The following is a 19,446-nucleotide window of genomic DNA, read 5'->3' as shown; positions in this document are numbered from 1 at the left end:
CCAAAATATTGAATAGTATTGGCTTGGCTTTTGTTTTTTTTAAGCTTGTTTATACTTTGTGGATTTTTTAACAAGTAATATTCCTTGACAATAAGATAATGTATAAAATATTTCCATTGCTTAGAAACATTGAACATTCAACTTAAACTTTAAAAAAAAAAAAAACAGCTAAATTTAAAACAATTACATTCCAAAAGTTATAGCTGAACTTTTCAGTGATAATTTGTTTTCTGATTTGCCTCCCTCTTGGAAATGGTTCCTAATGTCAGGCTTTTCCTACTTCAGCATGGAGCTTGTGTTAACGCGATGGATCTGTGGCAGTTCACGCCACTACATGAAGCTGCTTCCAAGAACCGTGTAGAAGTCTGCTCTTTGTTACTTAGCCATGGTGCTGATCCTACCTTGGTCAACTGCCATGGCAAAAGTGCTGTCGACATGGCTCCAACTCCTGAGCTCCGGGAAAGACTGACTTGTAAGTGTTTGTGTCCTAAGCCTGAGGTGGCTAGCCTCAGTTCTGCTTCATTACCCAGGTGTTTTCTGTTTTCTAACTAGACACCATTCTCCCCTTCTTACATGCTCACTAGTTTATCATATTCATTTCTAATTACATGCTTTGCTTCATGTAACACACGCATATGTTACACATACATACAGCACATATAAACAGCACACACTATACATACTGCATACATGCATACATCGATATACATAGACATGTGATTTAAAGTCTGATTCTATTTAATTTGTCAAGGCTCCTGTTTCTGTTTTGTTTGTTTGGAGTTTTTTTGTTTTGTTTTGACAGCTAAGGATAATGTCCATCAACAACCATTTACTGAGTATTTCCCTGTGTGACAAATCAAAACAAAAGGCTCTGGGCTCACAGAATATTCTTCTGCCACTAGTAATAAAAGATGATGCCAAATATTAACTGTCCATCTCCAAAAAGTTGCATAGTCATGTTTTTATTTACATGTGAGTGTTATGTCCCAAATTTAAGTGAGATGATTTGATGGACATAATCTTCATAAATATTAATATGTTATGTATATATACATATATATATATGGAAAATACATGTGGTTTTAGATATGAAGAAAGTTTTTATAGCTACCACAGAGAATTCTCATCTACATCATATCTAGGATCCTGTATTACTGACATTTTACATTAGTGTAGTCCATTTGTCACAGTTAATAACCCAGCATGGGCACATTGTTAACTGAAGCCCACACTAACTAGATTTCCTTCGTTTTGCCTAGAGTCCCCTTTCTGTTTGGGTCTCAGTCAGGTTGTCACATTATATATAGTGTTAACAGCCAATCCTGACATGCATGCAATTCTCTATTTGGGCATTGGAGATTTAAGGTAAGCTAGGTGTCTCCCACCTAGCTTTAGCTTGCCCTGTGGTCTGCCTTCAACCTTGCATGTAGGAGACTAAGAATCAGAAACCATGTAAGAGAATCTTTACTGAGTGACACCTCAAAGAAAAGAGTGCTCAAAGTGATGCCTACATCATTTATCTTGAAAAAGAGTACACTTCCTAAAATTTTAATTATGTAGAAATTGAAATTTATATAGATGGACTTGATTATATTTTCACCAAGTGTGAGCCCAGTTATGAACCTTTTGTGAGCCTTTGTAGCGCCCCAGTCATTCATTCCCATTAGGTAGCTATATTGGATTATAGTTTTTTCTATGTATTCGAGCTTCCTTTGAAAAATGAAAATTAGTAGGAAAAAGGTGACCTTGGACACCTGTGTTATCGCTGTGTATCTTAAATGAGGCCTCTGGATTATATTTCTCTATCTAACCCTGTATATTCAGCAACTTCAGTCATCTAAATTTGACTTTATGCAAAATTGATAATACTGTTTTCTACTTTACTTCTTATACTGTATGTAGTGGCTCATATTTATCCCTGTGTCATCGTTGTCCTTTTATTCCACTCTCAATCATTTTATAAGTTAGGAATCTTATTAGAAGTCTAGATAATGTATCTTATTAGGTTGTCATATTCTATTGTAAATATCAACTTTACCTAAATTTGGGTAGCTTTTTATAGGGAGCAGTTTCTTAGCTGTTTTTAACCTTCTCGATAGTTTTTATTAAATAAGATTCCACCAAGAATTACATGGAGGGAAGGACTGAAGGATCTTCTCTAGCTGCAGTTTTCAGTGTCATGTTTACTGCTTTGTAGTTGGCATTCAGTTGCAGAATTTGTTTAAAGAAAATTATACAGGAGGCTTGAGGGATGGCACAGTGGTTAAAAGGGCTTGTGGTGCGTCCATAAAGAGCTGAATTTTTTCCCAGTGCTGACATAACAAGCCAGGCATGTTTTGCATATGCCTATAATCCCCAGCCTGTAAGGGAGACATGACAATCTATGTGGCTTGCTGGCTACCAGCCTAGGCATAAGGAGGGCTACCATGAGCTCTGGCTCTGGATTCAGGGAGGAACCCTACCTCAGAGGATCAGAAAATTTTCATCTGGCCTTCATGCATGCACACACCACACACACATACCCTGAAGAAGAAAATTATACAGGGAAAAAAAAAAAAATAACATTCATACCATGCCATTATCACAACCACATCATTCTGTATACTTATCCCCTTTCTTGATTTTATTTATTATTTTGTAAAGCCAAATAAAGTTTGAATTTCATTTTTATTTTAAGATACATTTAGAAAAACAAACTTTTAGATGTTTTATAATGATGGAAATTATCAGGTTTACAGGTTAGTGTCATTGGTAACTTTAGCATTTTTTAAAACTGTATAATATCTGAAATTCTAAAAACAAACACTGAGATTTGTTGGGGAGGTGCAGTTTAGTGTCCCCAGATAATGTAGGGGACTCAAGTTGGGTCCCAGCACCCATGTGGGAAGGCACACAATGGTGGGGTGACTCACAACCACCTACAACTTCAGCTCCAGGGGATCCTGTAGCTGTGGTTTCCATGAGGATCCCACACAAATGCGCACATACCCACATATGGATGCAGGCACATATTATTAAAAATAATAAAAATAAAGCTTTATAATAATTCTTGGTTAGCCATTTGCATTTAAAATTTTAGAGCAGTTACATGGTTGATAGACATTCTACTTCGTAGGTTGTTCCTTTTTAATCATAACTATTCCTCAATAAATAGCATTTTAAATGTCAAAATCAATATGATCAAAGATCTTATGATTTTTCTAAGAGCAAAGATGAGGAATAGTTTGGGTAGGAAATAGCACGCCATTTAAATTGTATCACTGTGGCATAGTTCTTGCTTTCCTTAGTACTCCAGTGTTGCAATTTACATTTTCCATACGTTTGTGCTTTTTTTCTGATCCACCATTCCTTACTACACAATAAAGAATTCCAAACTGCTTTACTGTGTTGGTGTTTAGAGAAGGTTGACATTAAAGACAGTGTTGCTCACTCCAGCTTCAGTTTCTCTCTGCTGCTCACTCCAGCAAAGCTCTACTCCCTATTCTGCGCCCCATTCTGAATGCATCTGATCCTTTGTAGTTGTCAGGATCCTGCTCTTTACAATGTCTGATATTTACTGGTTTACTTTATCATCTCAGTTAACCTTGTGTATTGTTCTAGAAGTTTTCAAGTCTCACGTTGAGAAATTTAACAATGTTGAAAGAACCATGAAATAGGGCTGCAAGATGCTGTTGCCAGTAAAAGCACTTATCACACTTACTAAAAGTTGTCCTCTGACCTTTCCACATATCCTGTGCCATACACACATGTGTATTCGTACGTGGCGCACGCATGTGCGCGCACACACACACACACACACACACACACACACTTTTTAAAAAAAGAAATGTTAACTAAATGGTCATCTAGAAAATGGTTCATTTCCTGAACAAACCACAACTTATTAGGAACATCTAATTTTTATTGAGGACCTACTATGTGATAAACTCAGTGCTAAGTGATAAGACTGTGAAGAATAAATGTGACAGCGTTTCTAGGCTAATTACAACGCTACGGTCCTAAAAGAAAGTATTCAGTGAAGGGCAATAGGGAAACATGTCCAAAGTGTCTAAACTGAAACCTTCAATAATGACTGTTGGCTCATATGGCACATGGTATATTTGAATAGCGGTTTGGGTATATTTGTCTGTTTTAGAAGAGATGGCAATGTGGTTGGGTCCTCTCAAGAAGAAACAACACAGTAGCTTGCAGGTGCATAGGTCTAAAGGTTAGAACAGCTGAAATGGTTATATATTAGTGTCTAATTTCATTTGTTTGTTTTTAGAACAATTTTCAGCTTTGTTAATAAGAGTGTATAAAATAAAACCAAATTTGTAAAATAGAAAATAAAAATCTAAAATTATTCTGATGTAGTTATTGTTCTTTGAAAATTTTCTAATTCTGTCAGTTCTCAAACATTTCAGTTCTGTGTATTATCACAGGCTGTTCTCAGACATGCTTTGCAAGCCAGTCCAGCCTTTAATTTGTAATCTTACTGCCTCAGCCTTCCAAGTCCTAGGACTTTTGCGAATCACACCTTCCAGAGTTGATTATAACTTGAAAAGCTATCTATCATTTTTATTTAATAACTATTTTTATTAATAACTATTATTTCATTGGCAGATGAATTTAAAGGCCATTCTTTACTACAAGCAGCCAGAGAAGCAGACCTGGCCAAAGTTAAAAAAACACTTGCTTTGGAAATCATTAACTTCAAGCAGCCACAGTCTCATGAAACAGCACTGGTAAGATGGCATTACCCATACCTCCCTGGGTCAGTAATAGTAGTGCAATATTAAATAATGCTTTTCATTTCCGAAACTTGAAAGTGGATTGCTCTGGAAATTGCCAACAGTTTGCATTTTAATGTTGGTAGAACAGATTTAACTTTGGTTCAGTCATGATTCTTTGTGAGTGGGGGATTAGGTATTTGCTTAGCCATGATGTAGACTTGTTTTATCTCTGTGTTCTCAAGCTTATTGTGACAAATTACTTTTGTGCACAGTGCTTTCAATATAATATGATCTGAGAGAATCTTCTCTTTAGGAGTATGCTTACTAGATAAGTATTATATCTGTTTTCTCTAGAAAAACGATTTCATAGATATTTGCATCACCCTTTGGAGGAGGTACATTCAAAAAACAATGTTCATGTGAGGAAATGTTGCAGCTGAACTTTCTGTTCCTGACTATATAAATTACCTTTAAAACTATCTTTTATTTTTACTCCTGTACTCTTTCAGAAAGAGTCACTCATTTTTGTGTCATTACACACATTAAAACACATGTGTTGGTCTGGTTTTTGTCAGCCCCTAACTTCAGAATGTTTAAGTATATGTGGTTTTAAAGCATAGACTGGTAAATATGCTTCATTAAATATGCTTCCTTAAACCTGTGTGCCTCAGAAAGGTCATTTAGCCCATTCTGCTGGAAACACCATTAAAACTGAAATGGCCCAACTTAAATTTAAAATTTAAATTTAAAACCCTCAAGCCCAGTTCAGATAACTTCACTCTATACAATACTAGGCCAGGAGGTTAAGATCCACAGAGTCTAAGCTCCAGCACCATAAAGAAGTCGTTCTGCTATCCTGGGTAATTACTCAGTTGTGAGTAGTTGTAGTTTTTAAAATGTTAATACAACCATCAATGTGAAATGGAGCAAAATACAAAAGTTACATAAATACAAGGATAAAACTGGGAAGTTTCTGAGAATATTGCTTTCTTTAAATTGCTTTGAGATCACATGTTTTCACCAATGACTGAGCAAATCAGCTTATCCTGTTGGAGTAATGGGGAAATACTGACTTCTGTGGCTGATAGACCAGTGAAGGCTTGAGTCATTTATACAGATGGCAGAGCTTTGAAAAAAGCAGTGTTCAGACGCCTTCAGTGGTGAAAAGAGACAAATGAAGTCACTTAGTGCTTAATTAAGAATATAATTTTACTTGGTTTGCACTCCCAATGTGTTTAAAGGGAATATTGACCATCTCCATAGAGATGATGCATTTTGAGATTGCAGGGTTCCAATAGCTCCCAGCTGCAATTTCATTCAGGAGTTCATGTTTATATAGGAGTTTGCTTTTCTTAAACTAAATGTTATTTGCATTACAGCACTGTGCTGTGGCCTCCTTGCATCCCAAACGAAAGCAAGTGGCAGAACTGCTACTTAGGAAAGGAGCCAATGTCAATGAAAAAAACAAGGAGTAAGTAGAGCTACAAACAAGTGGTCCAACGTTTTCCTTCCCTTTCATCTCACTGTCTCGTACTTCTGGGTAATGGAACTTGAACATTTTCAGCCCCACCATTGCACTCCACTCCCTCCCACTGTGAACCCCTCCACCCAACAAGTCCCCTTCCTAGATTCATGTCTTGTCATCTTGTTTGGTTTGGTTTGGTTTTCTCAGACTCACTAAGTTTAGTTAGGGTTGTTTGAATGAGCCCAGGTAACTTAGCAGTGGCTACACTACTAAAGAAAATGACTCCCCTCTGTCAGCAGTCGGTGGCTACTGAGAGTTGTTACAGTCAAAGTTACAGAATACTCTTGGATTTTTCTCCTTTCTATAGTTTCATGACCCCTTTGCATGTGGCAGCTGAAAGGGCCCACAATGATGTCATGGAAGTTTTGCATAAGCATGGAGCAAAGGTAAGCCCAGACTCTGCATTAGGCAGCCAGCCGCTCTCAGTGTGTCAGTTGTTACTGGTTCCTTGAAAGACAAAGACAATATAAGCTGTCAATTGGTTTCAAATGCCATATCATGCTATGTGTAGTGATAAATACCTTGATTCTAGCACTTAGGAGCCAGAGGCAGGTAGATCTCTATTGACTTTGAGTCCAGCCTGGTCTACATCGTAAGCTCCAGGCAAGCCAAAAGTGGGGTTAGGAGTGTGGTGGAAGGAAGGAGCTACATCAACTACCTGGTACTCATTCCAGGATCCCAAGGCAGGATGCTAATCCCATAGGGTTGGCATATTCATGTAGTAAAAGGTTTCTTGGCTACTGCTGGGCCATGTTTTCCTTTCTTAGTATAGTCTTTCTGGGATTCCTATTGATTTTTAAATGACCCATGGTTTCCATTCGATTCTAATAGCACTTTCTGAACATGTTCTTATGATCCAGTACCTGACAGAAACCACTTAAGGTAGGAAAGTGTATTTTGCTCATGGTTCAGTCCATTGTGGCAGGAGAGCATGCTGGAATATGCCACACAGGAAGCAGAGAGGAATACTAACAGGAAGATACAAGCACAGAGATCACACCCCTATTGGCCTACTCCTCCAGGCAAAGCATGGCGTTCCTTGGTTCCATCTTTTAGTTAGTCTCCAGATTTGGGATCTGTCAGTGGATTAACACATTTATTGAAACTAAAGCCCTTAGAATCTAGTCATCTACACACACACACACACACACACACACACACACACACAGGCAAAGCATGGCGTTCCTTGGTTCCATCTTTTAGTTAGTCTCCAGATTTGGGATCTGTCAGTGGATTAATACATTTATTGAAACTAAAGCCCTTAGAATCTAGTCATCTACACACACACACACACACACACATTTGCTTACTAATTACTACTTAGTCACTTGCTTAAGTCCAATCACATTCACAATCAAAATTGGCCATCACAGCCTCTAAATATGTGGCTTAACTATTGTTAGTACTGTTGAGTATGTAACATTAAATGAAACGTTTTCCTTTTTGAATACCATTCTACGCTTTAATAGACATAAAAAAATGCAAATAATCTCTTCAGGAAAGAATATTAAGTATTTGTCGAGAAAGTTAGGACTTAGAACTTGGTCTCCAACCATTTTAGGGTGCTCTTGGGACTGTGAGACCAGGGGCTTTGGGGAAAGAAGGGAGGTGGGGAAAGATTTATGCTTTGTTTGTTGTTAATTTGTGAGGGCAGAGTCCACCATATAGTCCTAGCCTGCTGAGAAACGGCTGCATAGGCAAGGCAAACCTCAGACATGTGAGGATCCTTGTTTTCCTGCCTCCCTGAGAAATTGGTGACTTTGCCTTCTAGTAAAGATTAACCCCTTCCTCAGCAATCCCTCTAGAAAGCTTGTTTGCTGTTCCCTGTCTGGTATACACCAGTGCTCTCAGAGAGATGTACAGACAGTAAAGAAGTTGGCCTAGGCAATTGCTATTTTGTTTATCTCCATTGAGTGAGTACTTCATTGATAACTTTTTTTATTTTAACTTGGTTGCTGGGTAAAGTATCCCAGAGATACTCTTTGGTAGATGATGCTTTGCAGACTTTGAGGAAAAGGTTATAGTGTCCTTTCATAATTTGTGTGTGCGTGTGTTAAACAAGTTTCCTTTGCATTGGTGTCTTGTACTTTATAGACAGGAAATTTTCTAAGATATCAGAAGAACAAGACTCACCCAAAAGAACATCTCATTTGAATAGAAAGTAGAATATAAAATTTCATTATATGATCAACTTGTCAGTTTCCATTGTTATCAGTCAGTTCCTATCAAATGGAACTTTTTAATCTAAATCTCAAAATTCCTGTTACAAATGAGTTCTGAGAACCATTGACACATAAATTTTTATTCATTAAGACAGGAAGTTCTCCAAGGTGAGTGAGCGATGGAGATATGAACAAGCTATTTTCCATAGCACTTAGTTCCTCCATTTTTACTTACAGAAGGGACAGTGTGCTCCTTGTCTGTGTTCTGTTGATTTACTTCAACAGTACAGGTGAAGCTGGCTGGTTCTGGGTTTACAGAAAACCGTTCAATCATCTCTCTTGCCCATAACATTTGTTTGCAAAGGATTCAACTTTGTTTAAAGGACTGGAGTCATTAATTTGAGATCTTAACTTGGTAAGATCTGTGTTTCACAAGAATAACTCTCAAACCATATTTACATGATTTAACAAGCTAAATTGGAGTTCATTGTTACCATTCGTTTTTACAGCTGTATAATTGAGTATGTCTCATCTAATTTCCAGAGAAGTGTGAATAATTTGGGTGTTTGCAGTGTTGGATATATTCTTCTACAGTGAAGTAACATTCATACAAAAACTCTAGCTTGCCAACTTGTGTTTTCCATTAAGAAGTGTACAACAGTGCTCTACTGTTATTATGTATAGTCATTTTTTGTCCTGCTGGAAAATATGATAGAATTAAATTGTGATACCATATAATGGTGAATTTTCTGAAGACTGTTAAGAACCTAAGTGAACCTTTATCTGAACAAGTGCTATAGTTTTATGGGAAATGATGAGACCCCTTCTCTTAAGCCCTAACTTTACTGCATGGGGTGTAAGAATGTTTTGAACAACTAGTATAAATGTGAGATTTTACTGTTATTCCTTAGTAAGACCCTTTAAGACAGTCCATATTTTCAACATTACTTGAACTCAATGGAAAATGATCCCAGTGGTATAATTTGTAAGTGCTAAGTCAGCACAGGCTTTCAGAAAGGGCTTAGTCGCTGATACCTCAAGAGATAAAGGGAAAACTTGGAAAAGGGCTTCTCCGAAAGTAGCTGTACAGTTGTACATTGATCTGACTACAGTAGCAGGTGTTTACTGGAACTTCTAAAACACCAGACTAGTTAGATATGACCAAATTATGAACATAATCCAAAAGCTGAACATTTAGTCAACATAACTAAATTACTATTTACCATATAGTCTTCAAAGTTTGCAAATGGAACATTGAATCCTCAAGAGTTTCTAGTCAAATGTATTCATAATTAAAGTATCTGTTGCAGGATGAACATTCACAACCTGAAAATAGGAAATCTGAAATGCTCCAAAATCAAACCTTCTGAATTATCAGAACCATGCAATGGAAAATTTCACACCTGACTTCATATACCACAATCATAACACAGGCACACAAAAATGAAGTTGCCTTCAGCTTATGTGTACAGAGTATATATGAAACAAATTTAATTTGTATTTAAATGTGGGTAAAGAATTTGAAATTGGAAACACCTCTGATTAGGGATACTCAATCAGAATATAAGGCATTCCTAAATGAAAAAGAAAAGTAATGGACTACATTTTCAGCCTTTACATGTATATTCTGTTGTCTTGCTACTCTGGGTGTGGTCACATTTCATTCTGAGGCATTTGAGTATCTCCATTGTGGCAAGCAGTGAACACCAGGTTGGGCGTCCCTGCCCTCAGAGACATCCTGTTCTTTCTTTTGAATGGAGTGTGGTGGGAAGATGTCAAAGACATCAAGGGTGCTTAATGGATTGTTTTTCCCCAGACACTCAGGCCACTAAGATGAAACTATTGCTGTAATACTAGTGAGCAAAAGTTATGGCATTTTCCCAAGAGGTTTCACTGTTGTCTTTTCTCGTAAGTGTCTTTGCTACAGTATGTAGAATGCCTTATTTCACGTGGCCACCCAATGATTTTTTCAGATGAATGCACTGGACAGTCTTGGGCAGACGGCTTTGCATAGAGCTGCCTTAGCAGGCCATCTGCAGACCTGCCGCCTCCTACTGAGTTATGGCTCTGACCCTTCCATCATCTCCTTGCAAGGCTTTACAGCAGCACAGATGGGCAATGAAGCAGTGCAGCAGATTCTGAGTGGTAAGTTCCATCAACCGACCGACCCCCTGACCAACCAACCCTGAAAGGCCAACTGACCAACTGGCTTCCCTTTCCCATTCCCACTCACCCAGGCTGTATGCCTCCTGACCTCAATGCTTGCTTTTCACATCTTTTCTTGCTTATTTTGTTTTGTTTTTAGTTTAGTCCATATTCTTTTCCATCTCTGTTTTTTGGTAGGATGAGGGGGTGTCAGGAAGAAATTTATACCATTTTTAGGTTGGTTGGTTGTTTAGAATTGAAAATCTGGTACAAATTAGAATAATGGAAGCTGTAAAATCTACCAAATGGAGAAAAAAGTTGTATTTCCATAGTAATGACCTTCTTGTATGTTGTACTGACCTACTTCTTGTCATTGGTGATAGTTGTGTTAATGCTGCATGAGGGAAACAATCTCAAGAATAATTTTGCATCCTTGAAAACTCTATTAGGCTGTCTCTCTCTCTGTTCATTCTTAGAGTCAATCATTCTGCTTCAATCTTTAGATTTATTGACAGAGATGTGTAAAACTGATAGGAAAATAGGCACTGGCTTCCTGACTCCCTGAATTAGAAGTAACAGCTAAGGGATTCAGTGCAGTTACTCATCTTCCTCACCCATTGGCCTTTCCACCAGTCTTCACCACCAAAATATGGATGGGATTTAATCTTGAATATTAAACACCTGCCTTGTACAGAGCAGCAGGATATCTCCTGCAGGAAAATAGATAATACTCTCCCACTAGGAAATAGATCATTCAAGAAATTGTAAACATTTCACAAATTGGAATTTTTCTGAAATACACATTTTACTGAATTTTCTTTCTGTAAGTTATAACTTCAAATAAACAACATAAAGCTACTGCATCTGTTTCTTACAATACTGTTCATAAATTTTTACAATGGTTAACAAAATGGGGATGAAGCATCAAATAAATCTAGCAAATTGAATCCATATTATGCCTTTAAAACACCTTGTAAGTAAATGCACTTCAAACATGACTTCTGGAGGAAATGAAATTGAATATGAAATCATAAATAAAAAGTTCCAGTTACTTTTATAATTCTACTCTAAAATTGATTTGTGATGCATTTAATGAAATGCTTAGTTTAGGAAATGATAGGACTCAGTTTTCCATATTCATTATTGATCCAGAAATATAATGCATATATAGTATAGCTGTCTGAGATAGGGCCTTTTAAAACCATGGAAGAGGATACTGAGGGTTTTTTAATACTAATATTTCTACATTCCAAGATCTCTCTTTACTTTTTAATCTTGAGACACAGTCTGACCAAGTTGCCTATGCTAGTCTTGAACTCACTCTGTACAGGCCTTGGGTTTGTAATATTCATGTTTCACCTACTTCAATAGCTGAGATTCACCTACCAAGCTCCAAAACAAGTCTGTTCTAAACTTATTTTAGATTTATGCAGATACAGAGCTGTGCAGTTGCTGTCATAATAAGTCAGCATGTTTAACTTGCTCTTTGACCTTTCTGTAGTTCTTAGAACATTCTAGTATGTGCACAAGATATTTTGCTTGACTAGAAAATGACACTTTCCCGTTATTCCCGTGAGCATGCTGTGATGGTTAAGCTAAAGACAAGAGGATGCGTGGCTGAGTTTTCTCTTGCTGGATTCACTCTCCTAGGGACATGGTAGAATGTTGCAGAACAGCCTGAGTCACCTGCAAGTGCAACATTACACATGCACCGTTAGGATGGAGATTGGGGACAGAAAGGAAGCAGACACATGGAGCCAAAAGAATTAGGTTCGACACATTAACTCTGATATGAAGTTGCCCAAAACCAACTTGGCAAATACTTTCTGAATTATTGTGTTTGTGAAAAGAAAATATGAATAGGAGCAAGGATCCAGTTCCAGTCCTTAGCAACTCCACCGACTAACAAATGCAATATAACATAGTCTTTAAAGAGAAATAATTTTAAACTGTACTTCATTGTTTGAGATATTCTTTTTTTCCTCTTTAATCTTGGTGTTTTATCTTCTTTAATCTTAGTATGTTATATGCTAAGGATTATTAATGTGATCAAATAGTTTGTCTTCTGCTGAAGAATTCTTATAACTTATCTATAAAAGTCACCCCTCCAAACAAAGCACTGTATAGAAAAGCTAAGTGTTTCTTCTAAAATCTAAAGCCTTTTATAGCATCACTTGATCTTCCCACTTGGCCCTGTGAATTTGGTTTATCTGATCATGATATAATACAGTCTTAAGCCAGAAAGAGACTTTGAGAACAACCAGCTCTCACTCTTGAAATGCAAAAACTGAGGATTTGTGCTGGCTAAATGGTCCAGTGGGTAAAGGTGCTCACTGAGCAAGCCTGACAACCTGAGTACCATCTCCAGAGCCCAGGATGGACGGAAAGGCCTGACTTCTGCACGTTATCTGTGGCTTCCATATGTGTCATGGCTCATGTATCCTCCAAAGTCCACATAGAGCACACCTTTGGTCTAGATCCCTTGCCACACACTCCTTTTGTGTTGATGTGTGAGCATTCTGAAAACCACATTTAACATAAACATATTGAATTTTATTCAACCAGTGTTGAATAAATTTTTGTTATATTTATGTTTGACTAATCAAAATACCTGACTTGTGTCTAAATGTAACAAACTTGGTATGTGCTATTTAGCACTGTTATCATATAATCTCATAATTATACAGGCATTGGAAAGTCTGGAGATATTTTTCATCTCCTGGTTCCAGTTTTCCTCTCTCTCCTTTAAAATTGTCTTTAAACAGAATATTTGATGACTAGAGTGGTGGAAATTAAAAGTGTTAGCCTGTGTTAGAATTAATTTAAATTTGACTTTGGTAAGGTGTAAAGTGAAATTAAAAGTACTTATCTGAGTAAGATTGGGGAAGTAACCATTATATTCACAGATATGCCCAACCTTAATCTCTCTTCCTTCACCTGCCATAACTCCAATTTGCTTCCATAACTTCCTGCTAACATAATCTTTCCTTTCTTGGATACAGAGAGTACTCCCATCCGCACTTCTGATGTGGACTATCGACTCCTGGAGGCATCAAAAGCTGGGGACCTGGAAACTGTGAAGGTACTATTACTGTTGGAATCTTGCTACCCAGCTCATTTGGACACATCTAGTGCTTAAAAACAAATAATTTTTTTGTTTGTTTTTTTAAGATTTAAAAACAATCGATGGTTTATCTACAGACAAGAGCTCTCTGCTACTAAGATTTTCCCATTTTGCACCTTATAGCACCCAAAACATACACACATACATCAAATGTAATAAAAATTATAATTTGTGTGTGTGTGTGTGCGCGCGCGCGCGCACATGGTGCGTGTGAGGAAGGGACAACTTTCTAGAGTTAGTTCTCTCCTTCCACTACGTGGAACCTGGGAGTTGAATTCAAACTTGAGTTTGTTGCCATTTCACTGGCCCAGAATACAAATTTGAATTTCATCTGTAGGTATACAGGTAAGGAATTATGTATTTTCAAGTCCCTAAACAATACATTCACAGTAAAGGAAAATTTTATTTTATAGTGGAATGTAAGTCTCCAAAGAAGACATACAAATTGAGAATTCAATCTGATACATTTCTTTCTCAAAAGACTAAGAAAGTATTAGAAATTAGCTGAGTGTGGTAGTGCATACCTTTCATCCCTTGGAAAGCTGAGCCATGAGCATTGCTGTGAGTTCTGGGATAGCCTGCACTATAAGAGTGATACTCTAACTCTCCTCCTGGGGCGGGGAGAGAATTAGAGGGAAAAGGGAAGAAAAAGTCAGTTCACTGTATAAAGTATATAAAAATTTGAAAAACAGGATATACAATTGCATTGACATTCAGCCAGAAATGAATAGACAGGAACTCTCTCTTTAGTTTTTTAGTTTCTTATAGTCAACCCAAAGAACAGCTAAATGTACCATAAGAATCTATGTGTGATAAACAGGCCTGGGGAAGGGAGGGGGACACAGATGAGACAAGAGGCTTCATTTGCTCCCCTTATGGGGTTTCTGTTGGATTAGGGATTGGTCTAGGACATGCTGTCGAAGATTAAATACATATATATGTATGTATTTATGTATGTATATGTGTATGTATATGTATATGTGTGTATATAAATATACACACACTGAGTATTTCTGGCCACTGTACCAACAAATGGAGTGTAGATTCTCCTTTGTAATTTTTTGAAAAAGTATGTGGTCCAGACTGTCCTCAAACTAAACTCACTGTGTAACTCACACTAGCCCCCAAATTGGAGATCTTCCTGCCTCATCCTCCCCAGCTTCACCATGTCTGGCTATGGTGCTGATTTTTAATATTTTAATTATTTTACCCAGAGAATATTTATCATATATTTATAGTGCTCTAAAATGCTATAAAATTTTAGAGCAAAATCAGTAAATGATTGATAATGATGTTGTTTCTGTCTCTGTGTCTGTGTACACCACAAAAGCAACTCTGCAGCCCGCAGAATGTGAATTGCAGAGATCTGGAGGGCCGGCATTCTACACCCCTACACTTTGCTGCAGGCTATAACCGTGTGTCTGTTGTGGAGTACCTTCTACACCATGGAGCTGATGTCCATGCCAAAGACAAAGGGTATGTGTTCAAATACAGATCTTTGGGCTTCATTCTCCTCATACTTAATCTATTTATTTATTTATTTTTGGTATAAAATTACCTAATTTTTATCTACAGAAACATAACTGCTTTGTTTAGAACAAGAAAATTGACAAATGACACTCCTTTTTTAAACATGTGTTTTGGTGCTTAATCATGTTTCATTTAAATCTTACTTTAAACAAACACAGAGTATAGAAAGTGAAGATTCTCTCAACCTACCCTCTAGAGATGCAAATTGAGTAGTTTGCCCATAAATCTCCAACTGCATCCTTTGTTGTGTACACTTGGATCGTGAGCTCTTGTCACTTAGCACCTCCAAATTTGCACTGTGCAATAGCTGGACTGAATTTGCACTGTACAATGAATAGACTGAGTTTGCACTGTGCAATGGATAGACTGAGTTTGCACTGTGCAGTAGCTAGACTGAGTTTGCACTGTGCAATGGTTAGACTGAGTTTGCACTGTGCATTAGATAGGTGAGAATGCCCTTCTGTAGTCTGCTTTGACCTTCTTCTGGTCTCACCCAGTAGAATATATGAGTTGTCTTCTAATTTGATGCAGCCTTTGCATGCCTATGTGTAGGATTTTATTTCATTTATGAATGTTTTCATGTAATTTGTAATTTATGTTCATCCTGATTGTATTTTTTGCTGTTAAAAATAGATAATTTCTTCCAAAAAGAATCTAGTCCATCCCAGAATCACCAATATTAATAGAAATATAATTCTGTTTCTACTAGTTTAAGTATTAGATGGATTATTTGATAAACCAGGTAAAACTTTTAAAACAGCTACTTAGAAATGTAAAAAAAAAAAAAGTATTTTAACCAAAATTAATTTCCTTATTCTGAGTTAACTTGTACCTGCTCAGGTAAGCCAGTTCTGTTCTATGCCCTTGCTATAAATGAGATTGCATGGCATGTATCTTTCTAAAGTAATGAACTATACATGATGATTTGAGAACGGCATCACTGGTTGTTTCAAAATACTGTAGTACATTGGAGAGCAGCCCATGTTTGCTTCTATGACTCATTTTAGTGCCAACATATTTCATTACAAAACCATCATTTTAGATGACACTAATTTCTAGATAGAATGGGGCTGGGTATCTTGCTTTTACTGTTCCCTACATCAACTTAAGCTGACCCTTCAGTGCACTGACTTGAGAAGGTGTCTTTTTGTGCTGCCTTATAGAATGTTACCTGCTTTCTGTGAAAATTTTTTCATCAGCAAGAGTTTCCTGAGGAGGCGAGGGTCCTAGGTTCTCTTAGCTGAGTAGAATTTATAATGGAAAGTCTTTACTTCAAGTCTTTACTTCCCTTGGTGAATTCTCTTTTTTAGGGGGAAAGAGGTAGAGTTTGGTTTGTTTGACCCAAAGGTCTCTGTAGCCTGGCTGTCCTGAAATTTGCTATGTGTAGACCAGGATGAGCACAAACACTTTTACCTCTGCCTCCTAAGTGCTGGGATTAAGGCGTGCACTACCATGCCCAATGTGGTTTCCCTTCTGAATTGTAGTTTCTATTGCTTGGTACCTCAACATTTAAATTGTGCAGAGAAACCACTATTGAATTAAAAAATAACTAAAACAAATAGTGAAACCTGGCAACTGAATAAGAAGAGTCTTGTATATTTTATGTATTGCATATTACATTATTGTATATTATATATCATATAAATAAGCCAGGAATTTTCATTAGTAAAATCAAAATTAAAGAAAATCTGAGCAGTGATTTAAAAAAAAAATAGATTGGTTAGTATTTGTGCTAATGCTTTTTTGCAGTATACAGATCTTTACAATGCTAGGATGAAAGAATTGAAAGGGTTATGTTAAGCAGGCCTGGTGCCCCAGCTGCTTGGGAGGCTGAAGCAGTAGGATTTGAACTCAGTGCCTGCTTGGTTTATAAAATGAATTCAAGAATATCTTTCTTAGAATAGAAAAGACTGAGAGTGTAGCTCAGTGGTAGAGCACCCCTAGTATGCATGAAACTGGCTTTAATCCCAGCACTACAGGGGGAAAAAATATTGTGATTATATTTTATTCTGTGAGTATGTATTATCTACAAGTATTTTGAGGTTAATGAAAGTTACTTTAGCTGTTTTGTGACCTGTTTTGTGACTCTTTTGTTTAGGGGTTTGGTTCCCCTTCATAATGCCTGCTCCTATGGACACTACGAAGTAGCTGAGCTCTTGGTGAGGCATGGAGCTTCTGTCAATGTGGCAGACTTGTGGAAATTTACCCCTCTCCATGAAGCAGCAGCCAAGGGAAAATATGAAATCTGCAAACTCCTTCTAAAAGTATGTAGATATGAAACATTTGCCTGGCTTTAGTTATTGCTTGAAATTAGAGTATTGTGATCTATTGAAAACAAGTGCTGAAAAGACCATCTATCTCCAGGTGATGTCATCATACTCACATAGCTTTGATTAGTGCCTGGCAGGTCTTTCTGAGTAGATTCTGTGGAGGTCACTTCATTGAAGAAGGTTAGGGGGAAAGTTGGTTTAATTTGCATGGCTTATCTAATGTAGAAAAAAAAAATGACCTAAGGAACCTTTTCACTCCTGTTGCTGTTTATGATACAGTTACTATTCCTATCGTCATAGCTAATGATACCATTAACTCATCCTTACTAAATGTCACATATACGTGTATGTCATGCAAGATATCTGTGTGGTTTCCCATCTGAACCAGAAAAAAATTGTTCTTGTTACATGTAAGTACAATTTATATTTTTATTAGATACAATAATACCACAAAAATATATGACAAATATTACCACCAGTTAATTTAAAAAGCAAATCACTGATAGGTCATTATTAATTCATTGTCTAACCTGAATATTGAGGTTTTTTTGGTTTGTGTTTGTTTGTTTAAGATGAAATCTCAGTCTCTAACCCTGGCTGGCCTGGAACTCATAGAGATCTGCCTGCCTCTAACCCCCCAAAATGTGGGATTAAAGGTGTGTGCCATCACACCTGGCTACCTTAGATTATTCTTAATTTTCATAATAGGTCAGTGGCTATCTATATCAGGGCTGTGGTAAAAAAAAAATTTGGCTTATAGGTATAGGTAACTTTAAATCAAGGTAGTTTTTTAAAGCACATTTATACATACTGAAATACATTTTTAAAACTGAGACTTTTATTAACTGATGCCACTTAGAATTCAGTATTATATTTTCCTACCTATGTGTATTCCAATTTTCTTTTTCATGATGCTGCCTAAATATCTTTATGCAGCTATCTTTATGCTATAATTCAGTAGTGGGATGCTTGCCTTCCAAATATGAGATTCTAGTTTTAACACTAGGTGTGTGTGTGTGTGTGTGTGTGTGTGTGTGTGTGTGTGTGTGTGTTAATTAAGTCTGACTGAAAGTAACATCTATACCATTACAAATAAATAAGAGATTTTTCAAAGATAACGTTAAGTCTCAGGAACACTTTGTCACAAAAGAATGAAAGATGCTCAGTACCCTCCCAGTATCCCTATCACCATTGACCCTGAGGCTTTAATTAGTATTTGCAAGATTCTGAATCATTTTTTAAGTGGTTACAAAATAAAACAGAATTTAGATTCCTGTTTTCAAAGTGCATGTAGAATAGATTTCTTTCCTGATAAGTGAAGGTATATATATAGCAAATTAAGTAATGTATATGCTACCTACCCACTTGCAAACACACAGGCACCATTCTGTTTTTGTCTTACAGCATGGAGCAGATCCAACTAAGAAGAACAGAGATGGAAATACACCCCTAGATCTGGTCAAAGAAGGAGACACAGATATTCAGGACTTACTGAGGGGGGATGCTGCCCTGTTGGATGCTGCCAAGAAGGGCTGCCTGGCCAGGGTGCAGAAGCTTTGTACTCCAGAGAATATCAACTGCAGAGACACCCAGGGCAGAAACTCAACTCCTCTGCACCTGGCAGGTAAGCATCACTATGCGTCATCCCATTGTCCTCTTTAATATCCGGTTGAACACTACTAAACTGCTTGCCAGGTGCTTAACCATTTGGCTTGCAAGGTGAAAGAGGATTGGTGAGGTAGCCCAGCAGGTAAAGGTGCATGCCACCAAGCTTCACACCCCAAGTTCAATTCCCTGAACCCAGTGGTCGATTAAGAATCAGTCAACTCCTACAGATTGTCCTAAGACCTCCAAACTCATGCTTGGTGCCTGCAATGCCTGTGAAAGAGATCGGCATGCATTGTTCACTTAATAAAGACTCAGTTATATGAAGATAGTATTATATTAGCCTTAAAGAAAAAATTAAAACCTTAAATTT

The 19,446-nt window shown here is 37.2% G+C and overlaps 1 protein-coding gene across 1 annotated transcript in view; it reads left to right on the top strand.

The window, feature by feature from the left end:
* The window catches only part of Tnks (tankyrase), a 128,297-nt gene that overhangs the window by 89,191 nt on the left and 19,660 nt on the right, over positions 1 to 19,446 (top strand). Inside the window, exons 8-16 of the mRNA XM_051182269.1 lie at positions 286 to 472; positions 4,603 to 4,724; positions 6,092 to 6,183; positions 6,545 to 6,623; positions 10,373 to 10,544; positions 13,547 to 13,626; positions 14,999 to 15,144; positions 17,297 to 17,462; positions 18,873 to 19,092. Of these exons, the coding sequence (XP_051038226.1) occupies positions 286 to 472; positions 4,603 to 4,724; positions 6,092 to 6,183; positions 6,545 to 6,623; positions 10,373 to 10,544; positions 13,547 to 13,626; positions 14,999 to 15,144; positions 17,297 to 17,462; positions 18,873 to 19,092 (1,264 nt within the window). The remainder of the gene's footprint in view (positions 1 to 285; positions 473 to 4,602; positions 4,725 to 6,091; positions 6,184 to 6,544; positions 6,624 to 10,372; positions 10,545 to 13,546; positions 13,627 to 14,998; positions 15,145 to 17,296; positions 17,463 to 18,872; positions 19,093 to 19,446) is intronic.

Source organism: Phodopus roborovskii, unplaced genomic scaffold (assembly GCF_943737965.1).
Source record: "Phodopus roborovskii unplaced genomic scaffold, PHOROB, whole genome shotgun sequence".
Classification (NCBI taxonomy): Eukaryota; Metazoa; Chordata; class Mammalia; order Rodentia; family Cricetidae; genus Phodopus; species Phodopus roborovskii.
The sequence above is the reverse complement of the archived record's forward strand: the minus strand, read 5'-3'. Positions and strand labels throughout refer to the sequence as shown.